This window comes from Argentina silus (assembly GCF_951799395.1).
Source record: "Argentina silus genome assembly, chromosome: 5".
In the NCBI taxonomy this organism is placed as follows: Eukaryota; Metazoa; Chordata; class Actinopteri; order Argentiniformes; family Argentinidae; genus Argentina; species Argentina silus.
The window spans coordinates 10072572-10092579 of NC_139659.1; the positions used below are offsets into that span (position 1 = coordinate 10072572).

Sequence of the window (20008 nt, forward strand, 5' to 3'; positions counted from 1 at the left end):
GCTGAAAAACATCCCCACAGCATAATGCTGTCACCACAATGCTTCATCGTAGGGATGGTATTGGCCAGGTGATGAGCGGTGCCTGGTTTCCTCCAGACATGGCACTTGCCATTCAGGCCAAAGAGTTCCATCTTGGTTTCATCAGACCAGAGAATCTTCTTTCTCATGGTCTGAGAGTCCTTTAGGTGCCTTTTGGCAAAATCCAAGCGGGCTGTCATGTGCTTTTTACTGAGGAGTGGCTTCCGTCTTGCCACTCTACCATAAAGGCCTGATTGGTGGAGTGCTGCAGAGATGGTTGTCCTTCTGGAAGGTTCCCCATCTCCACAGAGGAACTCTGTCAGAGTGACCATTGGGTTCTTGGTCACCTCCCTGACGATAGCCCTTCTCCCCCTATTGCTCAGTTTGGCCGGGCGGGCAGCTCTAGGAAGAGTCTTGGTGGTTCCAAACTTCTTCCATTTAAGAATGATGGAGGCTACTGTGTTTTTGGGGACCTTCAATATTGCAGAAATGTTTTGTACCTTTCCCCAGATCTGTGCCTTGACACAATCTTGTCTCGTTCAACCTAATGGCCTGGTTTTTGCTCTGACATGCACTGTCAACTGTGAGACCTTATATAGACAGGTGTGTGCCGTTCCAAATCATGTCCAATGAATTGAATTTACCACATGTGGACTCCAATCAAGTCGTAGAAACATCTCAAGGATGATCAATGGAAACAGGATGCACCTGAGCTCTATTTCGAGTGTCATAGCAAAGGGTCTGAATACTTATGTAAATGTGATATTTCAGTTTTTTATTTTTAATAAATTAACAAACATTTCTAAAAACCTGTTTTTCGCTTTGTCATTATGGGGTATTGTGTATAGATTGATGAATTGAAAAGAAATGGAATTTAATCCATTTTAGAATAAGGCTATAACATATCAAAATGTGGAAAAAGTGAAGGGGTCTGAATACTTTCCGAATGCACTGTATGTGAAGCAGAGGTTATGATAGCCCACTCATCAGCTTTGCCAGTCAAATTCTAACAGGGAAATGTACATTTGAAGGAACCAGACCAATGCACATTGTAACGTCCAGTCGTGTAATCATAGCAAGGTGGAGAGTGGAAGGCTCGTTGTGAAGTTTCAGGTTTTTATGTTTCTGAGTCAGAGGATAAGGAAGAATGGTGCTTGTAACAAACCAGTTTGAATGGCTATGATATAAGCGCTAACAACATGCCATCAAGAAAAGCAAAGGTGGATAGTGGAGAATGGCACCCTCAAAGGTATCCAGTAAAGTTGGTTATAATTAGTGTTTAGGAATGTAAGATTGTCATTGACTTCCAATTCTGTTAGTAGTAGACGTTCTCTGGATCCCAGTTTCATTGAAACAATTGTTACTCTTTTAAGGGTTATATTATTACGGTTAGGGTTTAGGCGCATATCCATCTCTGGTTTAGGGCAGAGTGGTATATTTGGTATAGCAGGGTCGTCCCAAGCATCCTATTTAGCATCTACCGATTGGGCACTACTTGACTTGGTGAGAGCGAAAGAAAGACGTCACTTCCCCGCTTCGATTGGATAATGTTGGTGAAGAATCGAGGTGTGTGGCGTGAACTGGCTAGTCTGTGCGTGGAATTAGCAGGAAACTTATAGAGACAGACAGCATGCTTGCCAGAAATGTAGTTGCATTTATTAATAGGGACGTATTTGTCTACAACAACGACCCGGTACCAGGTTTGGATTAAGTCTTCTTGAAATATGGTGAGCTTGTTTTGTTTTCAAAATAGGAATTTCGCGGGACACTGACAACTCTATAGCTCGAGCTACAGCTAGCTAATACTACTACTGGTCGCTCTCACCAAGTCAAGTAGTGCCCAATCGGTAGATGCTAAATAGTAGTAGTAGTAGTAGTAGTAGTAGTAGTAGTAGTAGTAGTAGTAGTAGTAGTAGTAGTAGTAGTAGTTAGTAGTAGTAGTAGTAGTAGTAGTAGTAGTAGTAGTAGAAGAAGAACATTACTCGCTATGCTAGGTATTTCACACAACTTGCCAGCTTTGCTGTCGCCCCACTGGAATGATTCGTCTATGCACCCCTAGGCTAGCTAGCTAATGTCGGATCTAATGCCATTTTCGGTTTAGCTAGATAAATTTCGTTTCTCAGTTTGATCCTGTCTGCACTCCATACCATGGACCATGGTAACGTCGACCATGGTAACACGTACATTGCATGTTTTTAAGTCGTTAGCCATACCAGCTAATGATCTAATCGCTTATAAATAGCTTTATGCTTCCCGACTGGAATGAAAATTATATAATTTGACATTATACACAGCTGTCAAACTGTGACGGTCAGTCATCACTCGTTACATAAACGAGGGTTTATTTCAATTAAGTACATGTTTACAGGCAACACTGCATCATAATAATAGTAACAAGTCATCAACGTGTTTGTCTATGTTTCTAGCTGTGCCGTTGGTGCACATCAGTGGATGATGGAGGTGCTGCGGAGTTGCTCCAGAGTTACTGTGCTGGCTCTCTATCAGCAGAGGAAGAGCAAGCCGTCAACGAGGACCTCTGCTACTGCATGGAGTGTGTGGTGGAGTACCACAGGGTGAGGGAGGAATTCCCTAGTCTGCATAAGGTAAAGGAGTAATTGATGTATCAAAAATGTCAAATATGATCTAAAATGAGACTATGATCATGATGCAGGTCTGTGGGGGAAGAAGACCTTTAAATCTCATGTTTGTAGCTTAAGTGTAGTGTCTGAATGCTTTCCACAATGTGTCATTCTTCTGAGCTTCTACTCATCAACTCTCCCTCTTCTCTCTCTCTCTCTCTCACACACACACACACACACACACTTGAAGAGCCTGTGGGATTTGGAGACATCCCGCCTTCTTGGCTGTTTTTCTCAGGTGGCAGAGGAGGAACTGGAGGATGATGACCTCTTTGTAGTGGAGGATGACCAGGAGATCAAAGTATCAAAGACGACTGCTGCAGAGTATGCCGATCGTCTGCGTGTACCCCTGCTAGAGATCCTCAAATACCCCTACCTGATGGGCCACCCAAAATTAAGTGAGTTTATCCCTCCACCACCCCACTCGGATGGTTGGATGAATGGATGGTTTGGGTATATGAGGTTCCTCAATAAACAAGTAACATTTCTGTCAATGCGCTCAAAATTTAAGGAGAGGCATGGTTGTGCTTTAACTGTTTTTCAATGCTGATTTACTCATGCTCCAGGTGAAATGTGTGTTGAGGCCCTCTGTAAAATGGAGAAATCAAACTCCTTCCAGGTGTTTGAGAAATATCCAGGGATCTACCTCCTCCTGGTCCACCCTAGTGAGACGGTAATTTCTTACTATTTCAGATTTGTTAATGTGGTAAATTAACGAATGCAACAAGCAATTGTTGTATTAATACATCCCATTGTATTAATTTAGTAATATTGTATCCCAAGTTGTTTTATTTGGGAATAGTTACTAATTTAGCCTGGATTACAAGGCATGGGCATTAACTCTCCTCCCAATGTGCTCTACGACATTCCCTCTACCCGCTCTCCTCTTTTCCAGGTTCGGCGGTGGGCTATTGGAGTTGCCAGATCTTTGGGGAATGTGGACAGGGATGACTTTTATGACCTCCAGGACATCTTCTCCTGGCTAGTCTCCCGGAATTTCCCAGACATGGATACCTCCTATGATCCCTCGACCAAGATGAGGGGGCTGCCATCACACCTCTATGATTCCAGCAACGAGAAAAACTACTGGCTGGGTATGTTTGTTCGCCCGGCTTTCCCTTTTAAAATGTGAAAAGTGAGTGCAGGAAGCCAAATTTAGCATTTCTGAATTGAATACTGGCAACTGGATTTGACTGGCAACCATTGGATGGTTGTATTTTAAATCAAACAATTGTTATGAGGTAGTATGGTGAAGTATAGATTCTCAGCTTTTATTTTAGGGTATTTTCACCTACTTAATGCAATACACCTTTATCATAGTAAGTTTGGATTTGGATCTATCAAATATACAAATTAAGCACTCCTGTTTTAGTATTTTGTCGACAATCCTTTGCATGCAATAACTGCCTGAAATTTGCGACCTATTGACCCCACCAGATGTAGGCCGTATTTAGGATGGCAGTTACATGTGCAGGTTTGACAAGGAAATTTGGCTATATTTTGTTAATAGCAATACACAACTAATAGTAATAATCTGACTCCAAGTAATGTAATTATCACTACGTGCAAAGAATTGTTGAGTTTGTGCTCATTTATTGCAAGAATGATCAAATAAAATGAATCAAATTAGGCTTTAATAATACTGTAAACTTTACTGTAATACTGTAAACAATTATTACAAGGGAAATACTTCGAGAATGTTACATTCTACCCTCACTGGTAAATGACAGACAGACAGACAGACAGTCAGACACTATTGTACTCACAGCTCAGTTGAGAACCTCACAATAGGACAAGGAAAAAGAGAGCAAGTTATTCCCTTCATCTTGCTCTTATATCCATCCCAGTATTTAAATTAGCTGTTTGCAAGGAAAAACCAACCAACCAACACATCCGCATCGTCACATTTTTGAGACGTTGTGAAATACCATAACAATTTGTCCCATTGGGTGAAGGGTCAACTGAAGATGGAGGCAGAATTTAAGTTTTCCTCCTTCACAGATGCCGGGTATCTTCTCTGGTAATGCTCTGCCAGGCCTGTACTGCAGCCATCTTCGGTTGTTGTTTGTTTTCAGGAGGTTTTGCCTTAAGTATCCTGCTCAGCAAATGAAATGCATTTTCAATAGAATTTAAATCCTGAGATTGACATGGCCAGTCAACAACTTTCCACTTTTTGGGCACTGTATATATTCCCTTACTGTTTAGCACAACTGTCTTAAGCAAGCCTGTTCGAGCTTGTTTTAAAATTTGTTTGTGTTTTTGATTTGTTCTCCTTCTTCACCATCAGGTGTATGTATGCTTCTGACTCAGTTGGATGCCCAGGCTATGGACTCCCTCTTCTTGGGCCCAGACAAACAGGCTAATATACTGCAATGCATCCTCAACACTATGGAGAGAAGCATGGAAGGTAAAAAAACAAAAACAATCCCATTTGTACCTAGCCAGCAACATTGAATTTGATTGACTTACAATTTACCGTTTGAACACAATGTATTAAAATATATTTCTTCACCGCCTAGATGAGGAGACAGACAGGAACACAGATCCCTTCTGGCCTGCCTTGCAGTGTTTTATGGTGATCTTGGATCGTTTGGGCTCTAAGATTTGGGGTCAGATTGAACCAGCCCCCGCCTTCCAGACAATTACAGGGAGCCCTAGCTACATGGCAGAAATCCAGAATATTAGACACGAAACTATGATGTACGTCAGTCGCTCTTAAACTTAAATTCTCTTGCTCATTTTGTTCTTTGATCGTAAGACAGAGATGTTTGGAGTTCACTGTAATTTTGATACCATTCTCTCTTTTTCTTGCAGCTCACAGGTTAAAGTGGAACCTGCATATGGTGGTGACGACATGGTATCTTGCAGTCAGATGGTATATGAATGCAACAGCAAAGACAAAAAAAGCAAGGTATGGCACCTACATTTTTTTTTATGTCAGTTGTAAGTGTTCATCTAAACTGCTGAATACTTCAGTTTCAGTATGTTTTGCACTGGAAGCTTTTTTAAAACAAGATCTCTGCTAGGACTTAATGAGTTTTCTCATGAACAATCCTCCCTTTCCTACAGAACTTTCCAATGTGCTCCTCATCAAAAGATTATACAAGTCAGAGACAGGGTAGAGATGCACTATTGCATACACTGATGATTTTATTAGGAATGAAAATCAGGAATCCTGCCACAGTTAACCATTTGAATATGACCTTAAAAAATGTATTAGTTAGCAGGCTATATTTGCGTATTTGCTGTAAGTGGCTTTGGTTTGTCACACTTTACATTAAGTTGCCACTATACCTATGTAGTAACTCTGTAATTACACCTATTTACAACATTGTATTAACATGCTGTTAACTTCATTACTATGCAATTACAAATAATAATGGTCATTTATTTGTAATTGCATAGTAATGAAGTTGAGAAGTTAGTCCTACTACATACTTATTCTGCTTACTCAACTACATATACTATGTAATTAACTAATGGCTCTGTAACAACATGTTAATACAGTGGTGTTCCTACAGGAATTACAATGTTACTACACAGGTATAAGGGCAAGATAATGTAAAATGTTACCCTTTGGCCTAATTCTGTTTAGTGTTATTATGGTTTTCTCTTTTTTTCTTTTGAAGGCTGTCGGAGGCTCACGTGGTGCAGATGGCAGTGTGGTCTATGAAGAAATGAATTCTTTGGTAAACCTCCTGCAGTCAGATATGGGCCAGGCAATGCGAGTGCACAACAGCACATTTCTATGGTTCATCCCCTTTGTGAAGTCTGTCATGGATCTCAATCACCTCATCTACATCAATGAGGTCATCCACTACCTGTGCGGAGAGATCAACAGAGACCTGCTGAACCGCCGTGTCTGCACTTGTGACAAGGTCACAGAGTTCTTCACCCTCATTCTTGTTTATATTATTGATTTGCACCTCAGAAGTGGCCGCATGAACATGCTCTTTTACTGTGCCCCGAAGTGGGCTGAGGTGGTGGTGAAATGTGCCACCCTTCCTAGAGAGGCTTTCATTCACCGCTCAGATGGGCCTCCATCTTACTCCGTGTCTTCTACATCTTCGTCAAGGCTCAGTGCGCCATGCAAGGCAACTGCGAGCAGTGCTGTGCCACAGGCATGTATGTCCCTCCTCCGGTCACTGCTCAAGGAAGGGAGTAGGCTGACCTCCAACAAAATATGTGCCCACTTCCTGAACCTTCTAAACAAGCAGCTCAGGGAAGGTCCGCAGAGGCAGTGGAGCCTGATAGGGTCGGAGATAAAGGATTTACAGACCTGTCTGAGACAGCTGGCCAAAATGATGGACAGGCCAGCCACAAATACACCATCACCTGAACCCCTGGACATGGTTCCAGCGCCACACGCATCAGCACTTCAATTCAACAGTGACACCTCTGAGCCTAGCGGCTTAGGACAAGCCCACCGTCCTATTAAGGAGGAAGTGTTGTGCAATAACGGTGAAAATAGTAGCTCTGTCTGCAAGCATTCAAGTGTTCAAACAGATCATTCATCCCTAAAAAAGGAGCCTGTAACCCCTGAAGAGGACTTTATAGAGAATGGTTCAAGACCAAACCTTGAGTTGACTTCTTTGAGGCTAGATCCAGGTAAAATGCAGGTTATAAGATCCAAAGTCAGCCAATTTATGCCCAAAAGTAAGACTATGGACTTGGAGAGAGGTGTGCCTTCTGAAGGAGGTCTCAGTAGATTTGTTAGAGACAGCCCGAAACATATTTTAGCAGGAAATGAAGAAGAGGCAGAAAGCCCAAGGCCCTCCACATCTGATTCCCACATGATGAGGACACCTCAAGCAGAATCCTTCGAAGGTGAAGAAGGGGATGACATGCCCCTTTCTGTTTTGAAAAGTAAGCTTGAAAAACAAAATGGACCCAAATTGTCTGAAGATATGAGTGATTCTCCCAAATACGGTTGTAATCAGAGCACTTTTGCAGATGTCATAATCTTATCTGATGATGATGATGATGCGGATGGAGAAAAAGGAAAAGGGCCTTTGGCAAAACTGAAGATGAAGACTGAACCCTCCGATACCTCTGACTTGAATCACAGTTCTTTGCTGGACTATGACGTTGACATTAGCGAATCTCAGGTGTTTGAATTTGAAACGCTGGAAGATATGGTGTCTGCCTGGGCTGATACAGGTTTGGAAAATAACGTAACATCTGAAAAGACAAGAGAAGATAGCGCTGTCAGACCTCCGGTCAATCCATCCCACAGTGAGCCCTCATTCAGCTCTGACTATGCGACCCAACCCATCTCTGATGAGGACATCGAGAGAGCCTGTCAGCGGGTGGAGGAAGAGCTGGGAAAGAAGATGGCCCCTCAAGGTCTCAAACGTGCTGTTGTTGTTAAAAAAAGGAGTATTTTTGTGGAACCAAAACCATTACCCGTCAAGTGCCCTAGCAAGAAAGTCCTGTCAGGAGAGAAGGAAATTAAAGCGTCTGTGAGGAAAGCCCCTCAAATCAGCACGCCCCCACCTGAAAAAAGAAAATCAAAGGCACACTCAAACAGCGCAGAAATGGAGGCTAATCCCTCCACGTCATCCATCTCACCTCCCACTCCAGCCATAGTTCCTTACAAAAAGGTACGCACGCCTACAGAACCCCTGTCCACAGCAGAGAAACTGGGCTTGAAGAAGAGGGAGCGCAAGGCCTTCGATCTCTCTCAGCGATCTCTTGACTGTGTTGATCAACTGCGGCGCTACGGCCAAGGAGTTCATGTTGAGCAGAAGAAGAAACGTACCAGAGAGACTAAGAAGTCAAAGATGATATTGCCTCAGAAGATTGTTGTAAAAGGTAGTAACAAGAGGCTAATGGCCTCCCAAGACCTTCAGTTCTTCAGACAGAGCAGAGCCAAGCTGCAAGTGTCTGATGCAGGACCCCCAAAACAGGCAGCAGACAATAGGGAATCGGGGCCAAAGAGGAGAAATGCCAACATGCCAAATGATGACACTTTTCAAAGGTCTAGTGTGACAGACGAGGAGGAAGAGGAACAGGAAGATGATGACTATTTTCTGCCCTCTTCGCAACCAGATCCTGATGTCTGTAAGGAAAATCAGAGCCTCAATCGTGGCTTGCAAGAAAGTTCTGATGAGAACAAACCAACATCATCCACAGTAGTGAGCAAAGAACCAGCATCATCCACCGTAGTGAGCAAAGAACCAGCATCATCCAACATAGTGAGCAATGCGTCCCCCATTAGGGACCAGCAGATATCTCCAAACTTTCAAAATAATGTTGATGATGTCTCTACTGGCACCTCTGACAAAGTTGTCAGAGGGAACCAGGAGGAAGATGACGAAGACTGGATGTATCTCACCCAGATGGAGCCGACAGATATGGAGCTGTGTTCACAGATGGAGGAAGAGGGAGCAGATTTCTTCTACACGCAACGGGACCCTGTAGACATGGACTTAGACACAGCCAGCCAAATGCCATCTGAGCGAGAACCTTGTGATTCAACAAGTCCTTCACCAGCAGATGAAGATAAAGGTTTTAAGAAACCTGCCCCAAAGATCCTGCGCACCACATCTGCTCAGGAAGATGATCGCTTGTTCCTGAAACCTGGAATGTCGCCCATTTCCCTTAAAAATGCCAAACCGTCCACCACCAAGATCTATGCCCCCACAAGCTCTAGGAGTGCCTCCCTGGTGCTAGAGATGGAGAAGACTGCCAATGTTCCGGCTGCTGCCTCTGCTGGAAGGGGTAGGCCTGTCCGGCCTGTCCGGAAGCCTAGTCCTTCCCAGCCTCAACCACTGCCCCAGCCAGAGTTTCATCCAATGCTTCCACCAAAACAACCACCACCTAAACTCCAACCAAAACAGCTACCACCTAGACCCCTCCCCCTACCACCTACCCATGCCTCTCGTCCTTTCCATCGCGGCACCAACTGTTCCACGCCTCAACCCCCCACCTACAAGACCTATCCTAGACCTGACGCACCTGTAGCTAGGGAAATGCCTACGATGGACGCTGGCATAAATCTTGACCCCTCTACTCCGATCCAACACATTTTGAAATGGACCTATGACATGTTCTGCTCCTACAAACAGTTTGGTCCGCCCTCTGATCTATGTGCATTCCCACTGGGACCAGTTGGCACCAGGTTCAGGAGCTTTAATGAGTACTACAGGACCATTTACCCCCTGCTTCTCACCAATACTTTTGAAAAGGTGGGTACTTAACCTGTATGATGTGGTAGCTGGTTTAGGTCTGCAATTGAATTCATTTTTACAGTAATCATAGTTCCTACAGAGAGTAATAAAGATGGCATTGACATTTTGGACATAATTAAATGTTTTGAGTAGTTTCCTACTTTTGTCCACGCTTTTTAAAGATGCTATGAAGCACTTTTTAAAATGTCTCTTAAAGCTGATCATTTGGTTTAAGTGGCCTAAATTCTCCTCTCTCTGTTCAAAGCTTGTAAATGAATGGCTGAAGAACACCTTGTCAAGAAGGCTGATATCTAAGAATTTAAGAGGTGATGGAAATGATTACAGCAACGGTGTGTGGAATGCCCGTTTTTCAGGTATGCTTTCTGAAATAACTGTTTATAATAACTCTAATCTCAAGCGATGGCTAAAAGAAATCAAAATGAATGACCCATAAACATTTCACAACTTACAATATTGTTTTGGTTACGTATAGAGTTGAAACCTTTAGTAGAAAGCTCAGTCCTAGTCTTGGACCCCAGTAAACATTGATCCCTGATTGTGTGTTTATTTGTATGCAATGCTACTCCACACTTCTTCTTTAGCAAACATCACTGCTGATGAGGAGTCCCGTCAACTTTACCCTAAGGAGGATGACCTGGTCATTCTGTGGCTGCCCCAGAATACAGGGGCATACTCCAGTGATGAACATGAGTACCTGGAACCCAAGGCCCATTTGGGCTGTGTGTACAGATCCAACGTCATTAATGGAGGTGTGAGTGAGTGAATGTTTTCTAATGAGTAGGGAAAGTTGGCACGGGGTGGGGGGGGGGTTAAGATCTATAAAAATGGGAAATCGACTTAAAGTAGAGTCTGCAATATGACATTCCCACTGGAAGTGTAGGGATTGAATGAGCTGAGCAATTCAATGTGATAGTTGCTGGACACAAGAATTTAAAATCGTCATGTTTTTTAGCCTCTTAAAGAGGAAGTTTACCCGAAATCTATTTCTGGTCAATCCACAATGCATACCGTCTCGAACTGTCATAATTTCGTGTGCAGCTGCAGCATAGCTGTCGAAACACGTCTGTGTTTACTAAAAACAATAGTTTTTACACTCTGACCTTGCTCTACTATGCCAGAGCAGCACAACCTAGCTCTTGGGATGTTCAACTGAAGGACCTCACATGGGAGGGAGAGGGGAATCTTGGGAGTTGTAGGAATTGAGTCAAATGAGCAATTTGTAACATCAGGACTGATCAGGGCATTCAAAGCGAGAGATGAAGTTTTTAAATCCAATAGTTTTTTTGTGAATGTGTCTATTAACTAATGAAAACAACAAATCCACTGGATTACGGGGTAAAATTCCGCTTTAACCTCTCTCCATCTGTCCTCACTATTGTGCATTTGTTTATCTCTGCCCCCACAGATCAGTGTCCCACCTTGAACCTAGTGATTAAGACCCATGGGAATGTGACATCTGTGAATAAGCAGCCAGTGCGCTGCGAAGTAGTTGGCTCTCTTATCAGCACCCTCAGGGAATACAGGGCACTGACCAATCTCAAGAGCAGCCGCATGCTTAGGCAGCTCCTGTTCCCCCAGGTCTCCTGCTTCCAACCCGGTCAGGATACCATTCCCAACTTGAACTTGCCTGTGAGAAACCACATTTTTAAAAAGAATGTGACATTTACAGATTTGTTTTCTTAAATTTCCCTTTGCCAACCACCTTACAGGGTTTGTGTATGAATGCATATTTATTGACCAGAAATGTTGACGCAACTTGAATTGGTTGACACAAATGTTGATAGAAACTTGAATTGGTTCTGTTTCTTGTTTTGCAAATGTGACATGGCCATTACGACTTGTATGGAAATGTTATGTATCATGTCTTCCGTAGCAGTTGTATTTGTATTAAATTCACATCTGTGATGTGTTCGTCCAAGGGCTACAATGCAGACCAGTTGAATGCTGTTACAAATGGCATATCCGCCATCAAGAACCAGCAGAGGACCCCACAAATCTGCCTGATACACGGACCCCCAGGCACAGGAAAGAGCAAAACCATTGTGGGCTTGTTGGAAAGGTTTTTCTCTGAGGTACACAGAGGTTGCATTAATTTAATTGGTACACTCCACCCCTTCTGTCTTGTTCTGGCTAACATTGTCAAAGTTTGATATGATCACCTTTGTTCATATGTGTTTGTGCTCGTCACCAGAGTATGGCTCCTCTCCCAGGGAATAGGCATTCGAAAGCCCGCCACACGCAAGTACTCCTGTGTGCCCCATCCAACGCCGCCATAGACAACCTGATGAAGAAGATCATCCTCGTCTTTAAGGAGAAGTGCAAGAACTTCATGTCCCCACAGGGTACGGTACCTGAGCACACTCAGGATGCCTAGAACTTTTAGAGCTTTTGATGACAAATCAATGTTGACGTTTTGGCTATGTTTGCAGGCAACTGTGGGGACATAAATCTGGTGCGACTTGGGATGGACAGAGTCATTTCGAAAAGTCTGAAGCCATTTAGCCTTGACAGTCAGACAAAAAACAGAACACGTGAGTCTTGAACACACACACACGCGCAGGCACAGTCAGACCAGAGCCAGAAGCAATACCTTAACAAACCTCATGCAGACTCAAAGCCAATTTTAAGTATGAAATATCCAACAGTCACATCATCTCACAAAAATGATTATCATTATTGAGAGGAAAAACTGCTGATCTTTGCTGATTTGTGTCAATCCCCGACCTCTTTAGAAAAAGCACGGATGTCACTCGAGCCAGATGTCCAACGACGCAGAGTGCAACTGGACGAGAGCATTGATAGAATCTCCAAAAGATTCATCTTGATGAACAAGGACTCTAAAGAGGTATACACAGCCTTTCTCCAGCAGGGGCTGCCAGAGAGCTGACCCTCGCTGGTACATTCATTAAAAGTATGCAAAGTAAATTTTATACACCCTGCTGTGTCCTCTGTCCATGCTGGCCGAAGACATAATGATTGTAATTGTCATCAAAACTTGCTTTTCTTATACTGTTTTATCGCTTTGCTTGCACCCAGTACCGTGATCTTCTGGAGCAGAGTACCAGACTGATCAGAGAGAGGCAGACGCTTAGCTATCAGCTCAAACAGGTGAGGCACCAAATGACATATCTTATTGTATATTAGCAACTTTAAGAGCTCATTAGATTTGTTGAATTATTATTTACCATTTCTCTCTTTCCTTGTCCTTTTCACCCTCTCACCCCCTCCCTCCCTCCCTCCCTCCCAGACTCGCGGTCAGAAGCAGGACACCCAGGCCAAGGTGCTGCAGGATGCTCATATTATCTGCTGCACCCTGAGCACCAGCGGGAGCGTTGTCCTAGAGTCAGCCTTTCGTCGCCTGGGACATGAGCCCTTCAGCTGCGTCATAGTGGACGAGGTCAGAACCCTGACAGCTCTTACCCAATAATCTAAAGAAAAGTTTGTACTGGAGGACCTACAAGGTGTGGCCTTTGTTCCAGATCACCACTAACACGCCTAATTCAACTACTGGTAATCAAGGTCTAGAGCAAAAGCCTGCACAGCTTCTGGGACCATCTGGCATCTGCACACCAAGGATTGAAGTTGGTCTGAAGTGGCTTCCTTTGCCCGTCTCCTGGTTCATCTGCACTGATCTTAAGACACAGATAGATGTTGGGTGACGGCAACAAGCAACAAACATTTAATTTCACCTGTCAGTGCAGATTGGAATTTAAATTTTTACTAGGATACCCATTAGCTGATGCCGAACTAAAAAGACATAACAAACAATTACACTAAGACAAACGGTTAACAGGTAGACATGAGACAGATTACTGCAGATGAGTAGCTGAGGAAAGGAAGCTTGAGACGGAGCCTTTCACTGCTCTTAATTGCTCACGAACGAGGACGAACACTGACACCCTTTGTTTGTTCTGTTCCCTTGGCTCTGTACAGGCAGGGCAGGCCACAGAGACGGAAACACTCATCCCCATGCTCTACCGCTCCAATGCACTTATACTGGTGGGAGACCCAGAGCAGCTGCCCCCTACTGTGATTTCACAGGTAAAGCACCCTTCTAAGGGGCATGGTGAACTTACACATGGCGTGTCTAACTTTTGTCATGTGTTGATGAGGGTGAGAAGACTAAAACATGATATTCTCTATATTTTCTCTCTTCTTTCCCCTCTCCAACTTAAATAGCATCATCATTGGGCAGCAACCTTTTTTAGTTTTTTTGTATTGCTGTCATTATGCGTTAAATCCGTCGATGTTGTTCACCTTTGTATATTCTCCCAGAAAGCAAAGGAGCTCAATTTTGGTCAGTCCCTAATGGCTCGGCTGTGTAAGAGCCTACATCACACCTGTAAGGACAGCAACCTGGCCAGTCCAGTTGTCTTCCTGAGCTTACAGTACCGCATGCACCCCGACATCTGTGAATTCCCCTCCAAGTACATCTACAACAAGGCTCTCAAAACTGACATGTATGTTCATCTCCTTTTCTAAAAACTAAATACCCTTCCAAAACAACTGGATGATGTAGTTTTAATTTCTGAACTATACTGCGGTGTCATGTGAATGTACACGCAACGTTTTCTCCATGTTTAGGATATACGTAGCGTTGTTCATGTTATTGTGTGTTTATTGTGCGTCTACAGTGGGACTGCAGAGAAGAGGTGCGTCACCAGCTGGCCCTTCCAGTCCTACCGACTGTTTGATGTGAGGGATGGATGCGAGGTCAAAGAACGAGAGTAAGATGGCTCCCTGTGATGTTCCTATGATTTCACATATTTGGTTTGCTGTGCTAGGGCACTATGCAGATTTCTAACCCAGATCCCCCTGTATTTAGGTCAGGCCAACTACTGACAAATGCATCAATGGAAATTGCTATATGAATACAATTTGATTGATTGTTGTTTTTATAGTTCGTTCAGTAACGAGAAGGAAGTGAAGCTGGTGATGTTTCTGCTGAAGCTGATAGCTGAGAGGGGACAGGTGAGGGTGGGGGTCATCACCCCCTACAACGCCCAGAAGGACAGGATCCTCAGAGAGGTGAACAAGGAGAGCAACAAACACCTGGTGTGAGTTAACATCAACACACACACACACACACACACACACACACACACACACACACACACACACACACACACACACACACACACACACACACACACACACACACACACAGTTAGATAGTTGTGTAATTTCTTCTGCAGCAACACAGTCGTTTTCAGGTTTGCAATGAGATGGAATAAGGAGGCATTTTATCTCTCTCTCTGGGAGTCTCATCTCCCAGTGAATATATAGACTTGCATTGGAATCTGGGCTTGGAGGGGTACATGTCCTAGGCCCCCCATTCCCTTGCATCTGATATTATGTCTCTGTGTCGTGGACTGTTTTCAACTTCAAATTCCAACAACACATACACACACTATTTGAATTCAAGCAGGACTCACTGCAGGAATGTGGGATGTGGATTTATCTCGACATTGGACTGCTTTTGAGGTCTGAAAATATATAAGAAAGTTAGAATTGTCTCTTAATGACTTGCATGACTCTTAATGACTCCTGTCCTGCTTTGTGTTCCAGGGTGGAGGTGGACACCGTGGATGGGTTTCAGGGAAGGGAGATGGACTGCATCATTGTGTCCTGCGTCCGGGCGAGTAAAGAAGGAGGAATTGGGTGAGTTGAGGGAAGGCAGGGGGGGTGAGTAGAGGGAAGGCAGGGGCATGTATTAAAGTGGGGTAGATTAATGGGAACTACCATGGGGTATGGTAATGGTTTTAGGAAAAGCTTTTCTAAGGCTTTCAACCCACTTCGGGGTGGGGTAGAATTCTCCTCATCCACTACCAATGAGTAGCACCCGGGTGAGGATTTGGTCCGAGTAATGTTTGTTTTCACTCCCACAGATTCCTGGGTAATCGACAAAGGTTGAATGTGACCATCACACGGGCCAAATTCAGTCTGTTTATTTTGGGGCACCTGCAGACACTCATGGTAAATTCCCTCTGTATTCCCTCTGTAAGGCCTTGTATGTTTGTATGTCTGTGTATGTGCTTCTATTCATTCATATTAACAGTTTGCAGTTGGTTGCAGAAATTACAGCATAGAAATGAATGGTGAATTCTGTGATTTGAATTTGAATTATTTGATTGTTAATTATTATTAAATCAATGGAACTCAATGCATTTTTAAAGCTCTGTTTTCCTGGGGTACACATACAGACAGACAAGGAGTGGGGTGCACTGATAGACGACGCTGGTAAAAGAGACACCATCATAAAGACGGAGGAGAGCACCTTCAAGAACGACGGCAAGAAGATCTTCAAGCAGGAGCCAGGGCTCAGCCGGAGCCTGTCCTACCCCCCCAGAGATCCTGTCCTCCGGGCCAGCGCTGACGCCCCTGCCAGGGTGGGTACAGAGAGGCCCACCGCCCCTGCCCCCGCCCTCGCCAGGCACCGCCACACCACAGCTTCCTCCTCCATCCAGGGCAGAGGCTCCTCACCCCTGCAACATCCCAGCTCTGCGTCCCCACCCCAGGTTGCAGACAGGCCCAGGGACCCCCGCCTGGCTGCCCAACCTGTTCAGCACCCACCAGCCCCACAGCTCCACCAACACAGAGCTGAGGTTATCAGGGACCCACGAGTCGAGGGCGTCAAAGACCCACGCTTAGGGGATGGGAGAGAGAAGCTTCACCCCACAGGGTACTCCCACAACCAAAGATTGGACCGGGATCAGGACCGGGACAGGGAGAGACGGTCTTCAACTGGCTCCATGCCCCACCCGAGTGTCAGCACGCTCACAGACCCCAGACAGGCAAACTATAACCGCCACTCCCCTCCTCACAATCCCCACACACACACTCAGGGACGCCACACCCAGCCGCCACAGAAAAGAGCCTCCGACACCCGATGGATCCCACCCACCCACTCCAAGAGAGGAAAGAGATGATGTCTTTGTTTTAGTTAGTTTTTTATCTATTTCTTTTGTTGTTTGTTCAGAGAAAAATGAGAGACTCTGCCTCAGAATACCGCCCCTGCCCCAATATCACTGTAACTTGAACTAGTTGAATGTGTGGAATGGAGCTGTTTGTGAGGAAATGGCTGTTAGGGTAGTACTGTAAGTAAATTGTGACTTTACACAACTAAACTGAAACCAGGTTGATGCGCTATATCTGCTTTGGCTCACCTGTATGTTCATTGCAAATTATTTCTCTACATCTTCACCCTGATTGTGCTCTATGGTTTCAGTTCTCTTCTTTCACAATTCCTCCATGTGCTCTGCATTAGGCTACTATACAAATGTTTATGTCTTCATGAGACAAAAACATTGTGGTTTCTTTGGGTGCTAGACGCAAGATATCTGGGTGTTGGTCAGTACAACAGATCACTGTACAGAATTACCACCGTTTACGTGCATGGTATGGTATTCCTGATTCTTGCCTGGAGTTAGCTTATTGGATTGCAACAAAAATAGTAATATGCTTATTTTGCATATTACCTATTTTGCATATCAATGTACTTACCACCACAAGGATTTGGACCCTCTTATCCTTGTTAGCGCAGTCGTAAGGGTTCAATTTGTTTTCTACTGTGTTCAGTGATTGTTTTACTGGTATATTTTACACAGACCACATCTTCGCCCCACATTTTCCAGTGCAGTATATGTTTTATTTATTCATGAGGCATGATGTTGTACACTTCAAAGCTATTTTTTTTGCCCAGTGGAAGCTGGAATCAACATTTGGGACACATTTCTTTTCTACTACTAGTTAATTTAGAAAAGTAAAAAGGTTTTTCTGTGTGGTCTAATGATATGTAGTGAGCATAATATTGTTTTTTACCTGTAGAGTATGCTTTTGTTTGTACTGATGCACTTTATTTGTCGTTGTGTTTCTCTGAATGGTTCAATGCCGGCCCTCACAGTGACTAATTTCAAACAGAACATCATATTGGTTACCCTCTCAATAATGCTTCTTTTAGGGAAAGAACATATCAATGTACTTACCACCACAAGGATTTGGACCCTCTGCCCTTGTGTTTGGGCACAAAGTGAGAGCTTCTGGTGTCTCAGCAGGGATAAATACATCTAGCATTTTGTATCTCAGAAATTTCACCTACAGTTTTTCCAGTGTTTTTGATTTTCTGTGTTTGGTTTAGCAATGATGAAAGTGTCAAAGCATTTCTATGCAAAACACCTGTACTTTGTAATGTACTGCTGGTCTTGGTGAAAGGATCCACAGTTTCCCTGAACTAAATATGTCCATATTATTTTAGAATTTGCTGTTTTTATGTCTGTAATTGTTATTGCCACTTTCTTGCCTTGTTCTTCTGTGCATTACTTACCAAACTGATTCCATGCCTTAGTTATCAAGGATCTTCCAGTTTTATTCTTACAATATTGGGCATTAGTCTTTAAATTGTATGATGAGGCCCTGTTTTCTTAACTCCGTCCTGAAGGACGAAAATAAAGGGTGCATTTTGGTCTCGTCTCATTTCATTGAGGCCTTGCCCATCTATCACTCCTATTACCTCCGCTTCTGATTATTTTACCCTCTCACCACACCATACTCCCACCCCAAGGTCTGATCTATGCTTGAGGTATGCTTGACCTTTATGACAGATCCAGGCTTAGATCACCCTAGATTTTAATAATGGTTGCAAGCATAGCAATCTGTACCATACGGATAGAAAGCACCGTACGAACAGAGAGCCCCGATACAAGTTACAGCACATACTTTATACCCTTTAGATGGTCCGATCGTGAGGCGGGGTTTTCACATGGGCATATATCAACATACAACCTTGAAACCAGGTGGCATGATCTACAGCAAACCCAGATAACATCCTGGGGGCAGCTCTGGAGAACAATCACCCTGTAGTTAGAAGTCTTACTTCTAACTACAGTGTGTATCTCTTAGGGAGTGTATCTCTTAGGGACAGTCTGAACTTTTGAGAAGACACTAATGTGTTTTCTCAACTGCTCCTGTCATCAATTTGGGGAGGTTGGTCAGTTCCAATTTACAGGCTGCAAATACGAGGTCACACAATTGTCACACTAAATTAGGGATTGCCATCTGTTGACCGGGCAACTACCCTCTGGCCTGGTCATAGGGTCGAATTTTGAGGCAGGAGCCCAAGTTTACAGGTCACAATGGATAGGGAGACCAGCACATGATACCCCCTAGGGTGCATACAGGATCAGGTCAGTTTTAGAAGGTTAACATCTGGAATGTTCTAGTACTACTTGGAAGAAAGAATCACACAGTACAATTTGTAAAGAGATGTATGCTAACACAATAAATGATTATAATTTGTTGGTATTACATATACTGGTTTTTCCATTACAAGGCTCTGGACCTGCACCTCCTGGTGTACAGGACATGGAGGGGGGGGTTGGAGCTCCCATGGTCCTTTCTGCAAGGCTTACCACCCTTTGCAGAGCTCGCCTGTCCTGGGACGTGCTGTTGCCGTACCAGACGGTGATGTTACCAGCCAGGATGCTCTCCACAGCTCCAGAGTAGAAGGACTGAAGGATCCTCTGGGAGACTTTACATTTCCTCAGCTGCCTGAGATGGAACAGGTGTTGCCTTGCCTTTCCCACCAGTGTGCTGATGTGGGTAGTCCAGGTCAGGTCTTCTGTGATGTGGACTTCCAGGTATTTAAAACTGCTCACCCTGTCCAGCGGCGTGTAGGTCCTTAGATGTTGTGCTCTCCTGAAGTCCAGAACTGGATGATGAGGATGGACCTGATCGCCAAGGTGATACCCTTGATTGATAAGTTGATTCAGATATATATAACCAGCAAAGTATAAGCAATAGCCAATGCAAAGCATATTCAATACAGTGGGACCGGTATATATAAGTCTCACGTTAATGATGACGAATGTAACTAACTTCTACGGGGAAGTGCGGACAAGAGACAAGAAGGGAGTCACAATCCCAAGCCAGCGACGCTATGTGTACTACTACAGCTACCTTCTGAAGAACTAGCTAGAGTACAAGCCCATCGCTCTGCTCTTTCACAAAATGGTGTTTGAGACGCTCCCCATGTTTAGTGGAGGCACCTGCAGGGACAGTACCATTAAAAACAGGAGTGACCCGATTCCTCAGGGCTTCAAGAAAGGGAATTGGCATTGGGATCCGCAGTTTGTGGTTTATCAACTAAAAGTCAAAGATCCA

The 20008-nt window shown here is 44.1% G+C and overlaps 1 protein-coding gene across 2 annotated transcripts; it reads left to right on the plus strand.

Moving 5' to 3' along the window:
* Nucleotides 1-3000: 3000 nt before the first annotated feature.
* On the plus strand, nt 3001-18343 carry LOC310804579 (putative helicase senataxin). 2 transcript variants are annotated; one of them, XM_083669861.1, is made up of 23 exons: nt 3001-3055; nt 3224-3330; nt 3553-3751; nt 4945-5064; nt 5177-5357; nt 5472-5568; nt 6287-9847; nt 10095-10203; nt 10432-10605; nt 11256-11479; nt 11770-11922; nt 12042-12192; nt 12280-12381; nt 12583-12695; nt 12887-12958; nt 13098-13247; nt 13784-13891; nt 14126-14310; nt 14485-14577; nt 14752-14907; nt 15419-15511; nt 15739-15826; nt 16054-18343. In XM_083669861.1, the coding sequence occupies exons 1-23, from the start codon at nt 3037-3039 to the stop codon at nt 16777-16779; spliced, it is 6981 nt and encodes a 2326-aa protein (XP_083525987.1). In that variant the 5' UTR covers nt 3001-3036; the 3' UTR covers nt 16780-18343. The 2 variants fall into 2 exon arrangements, with proteins under 2 accessions (XP_083525987.1, XP_083525988.1); XM_083669862.1 differs by having other exon boundaries at nt 10432-10599.
* The last annotated feature ends 1665 nt before the right edge of the window (nt 18344-20008 follow it).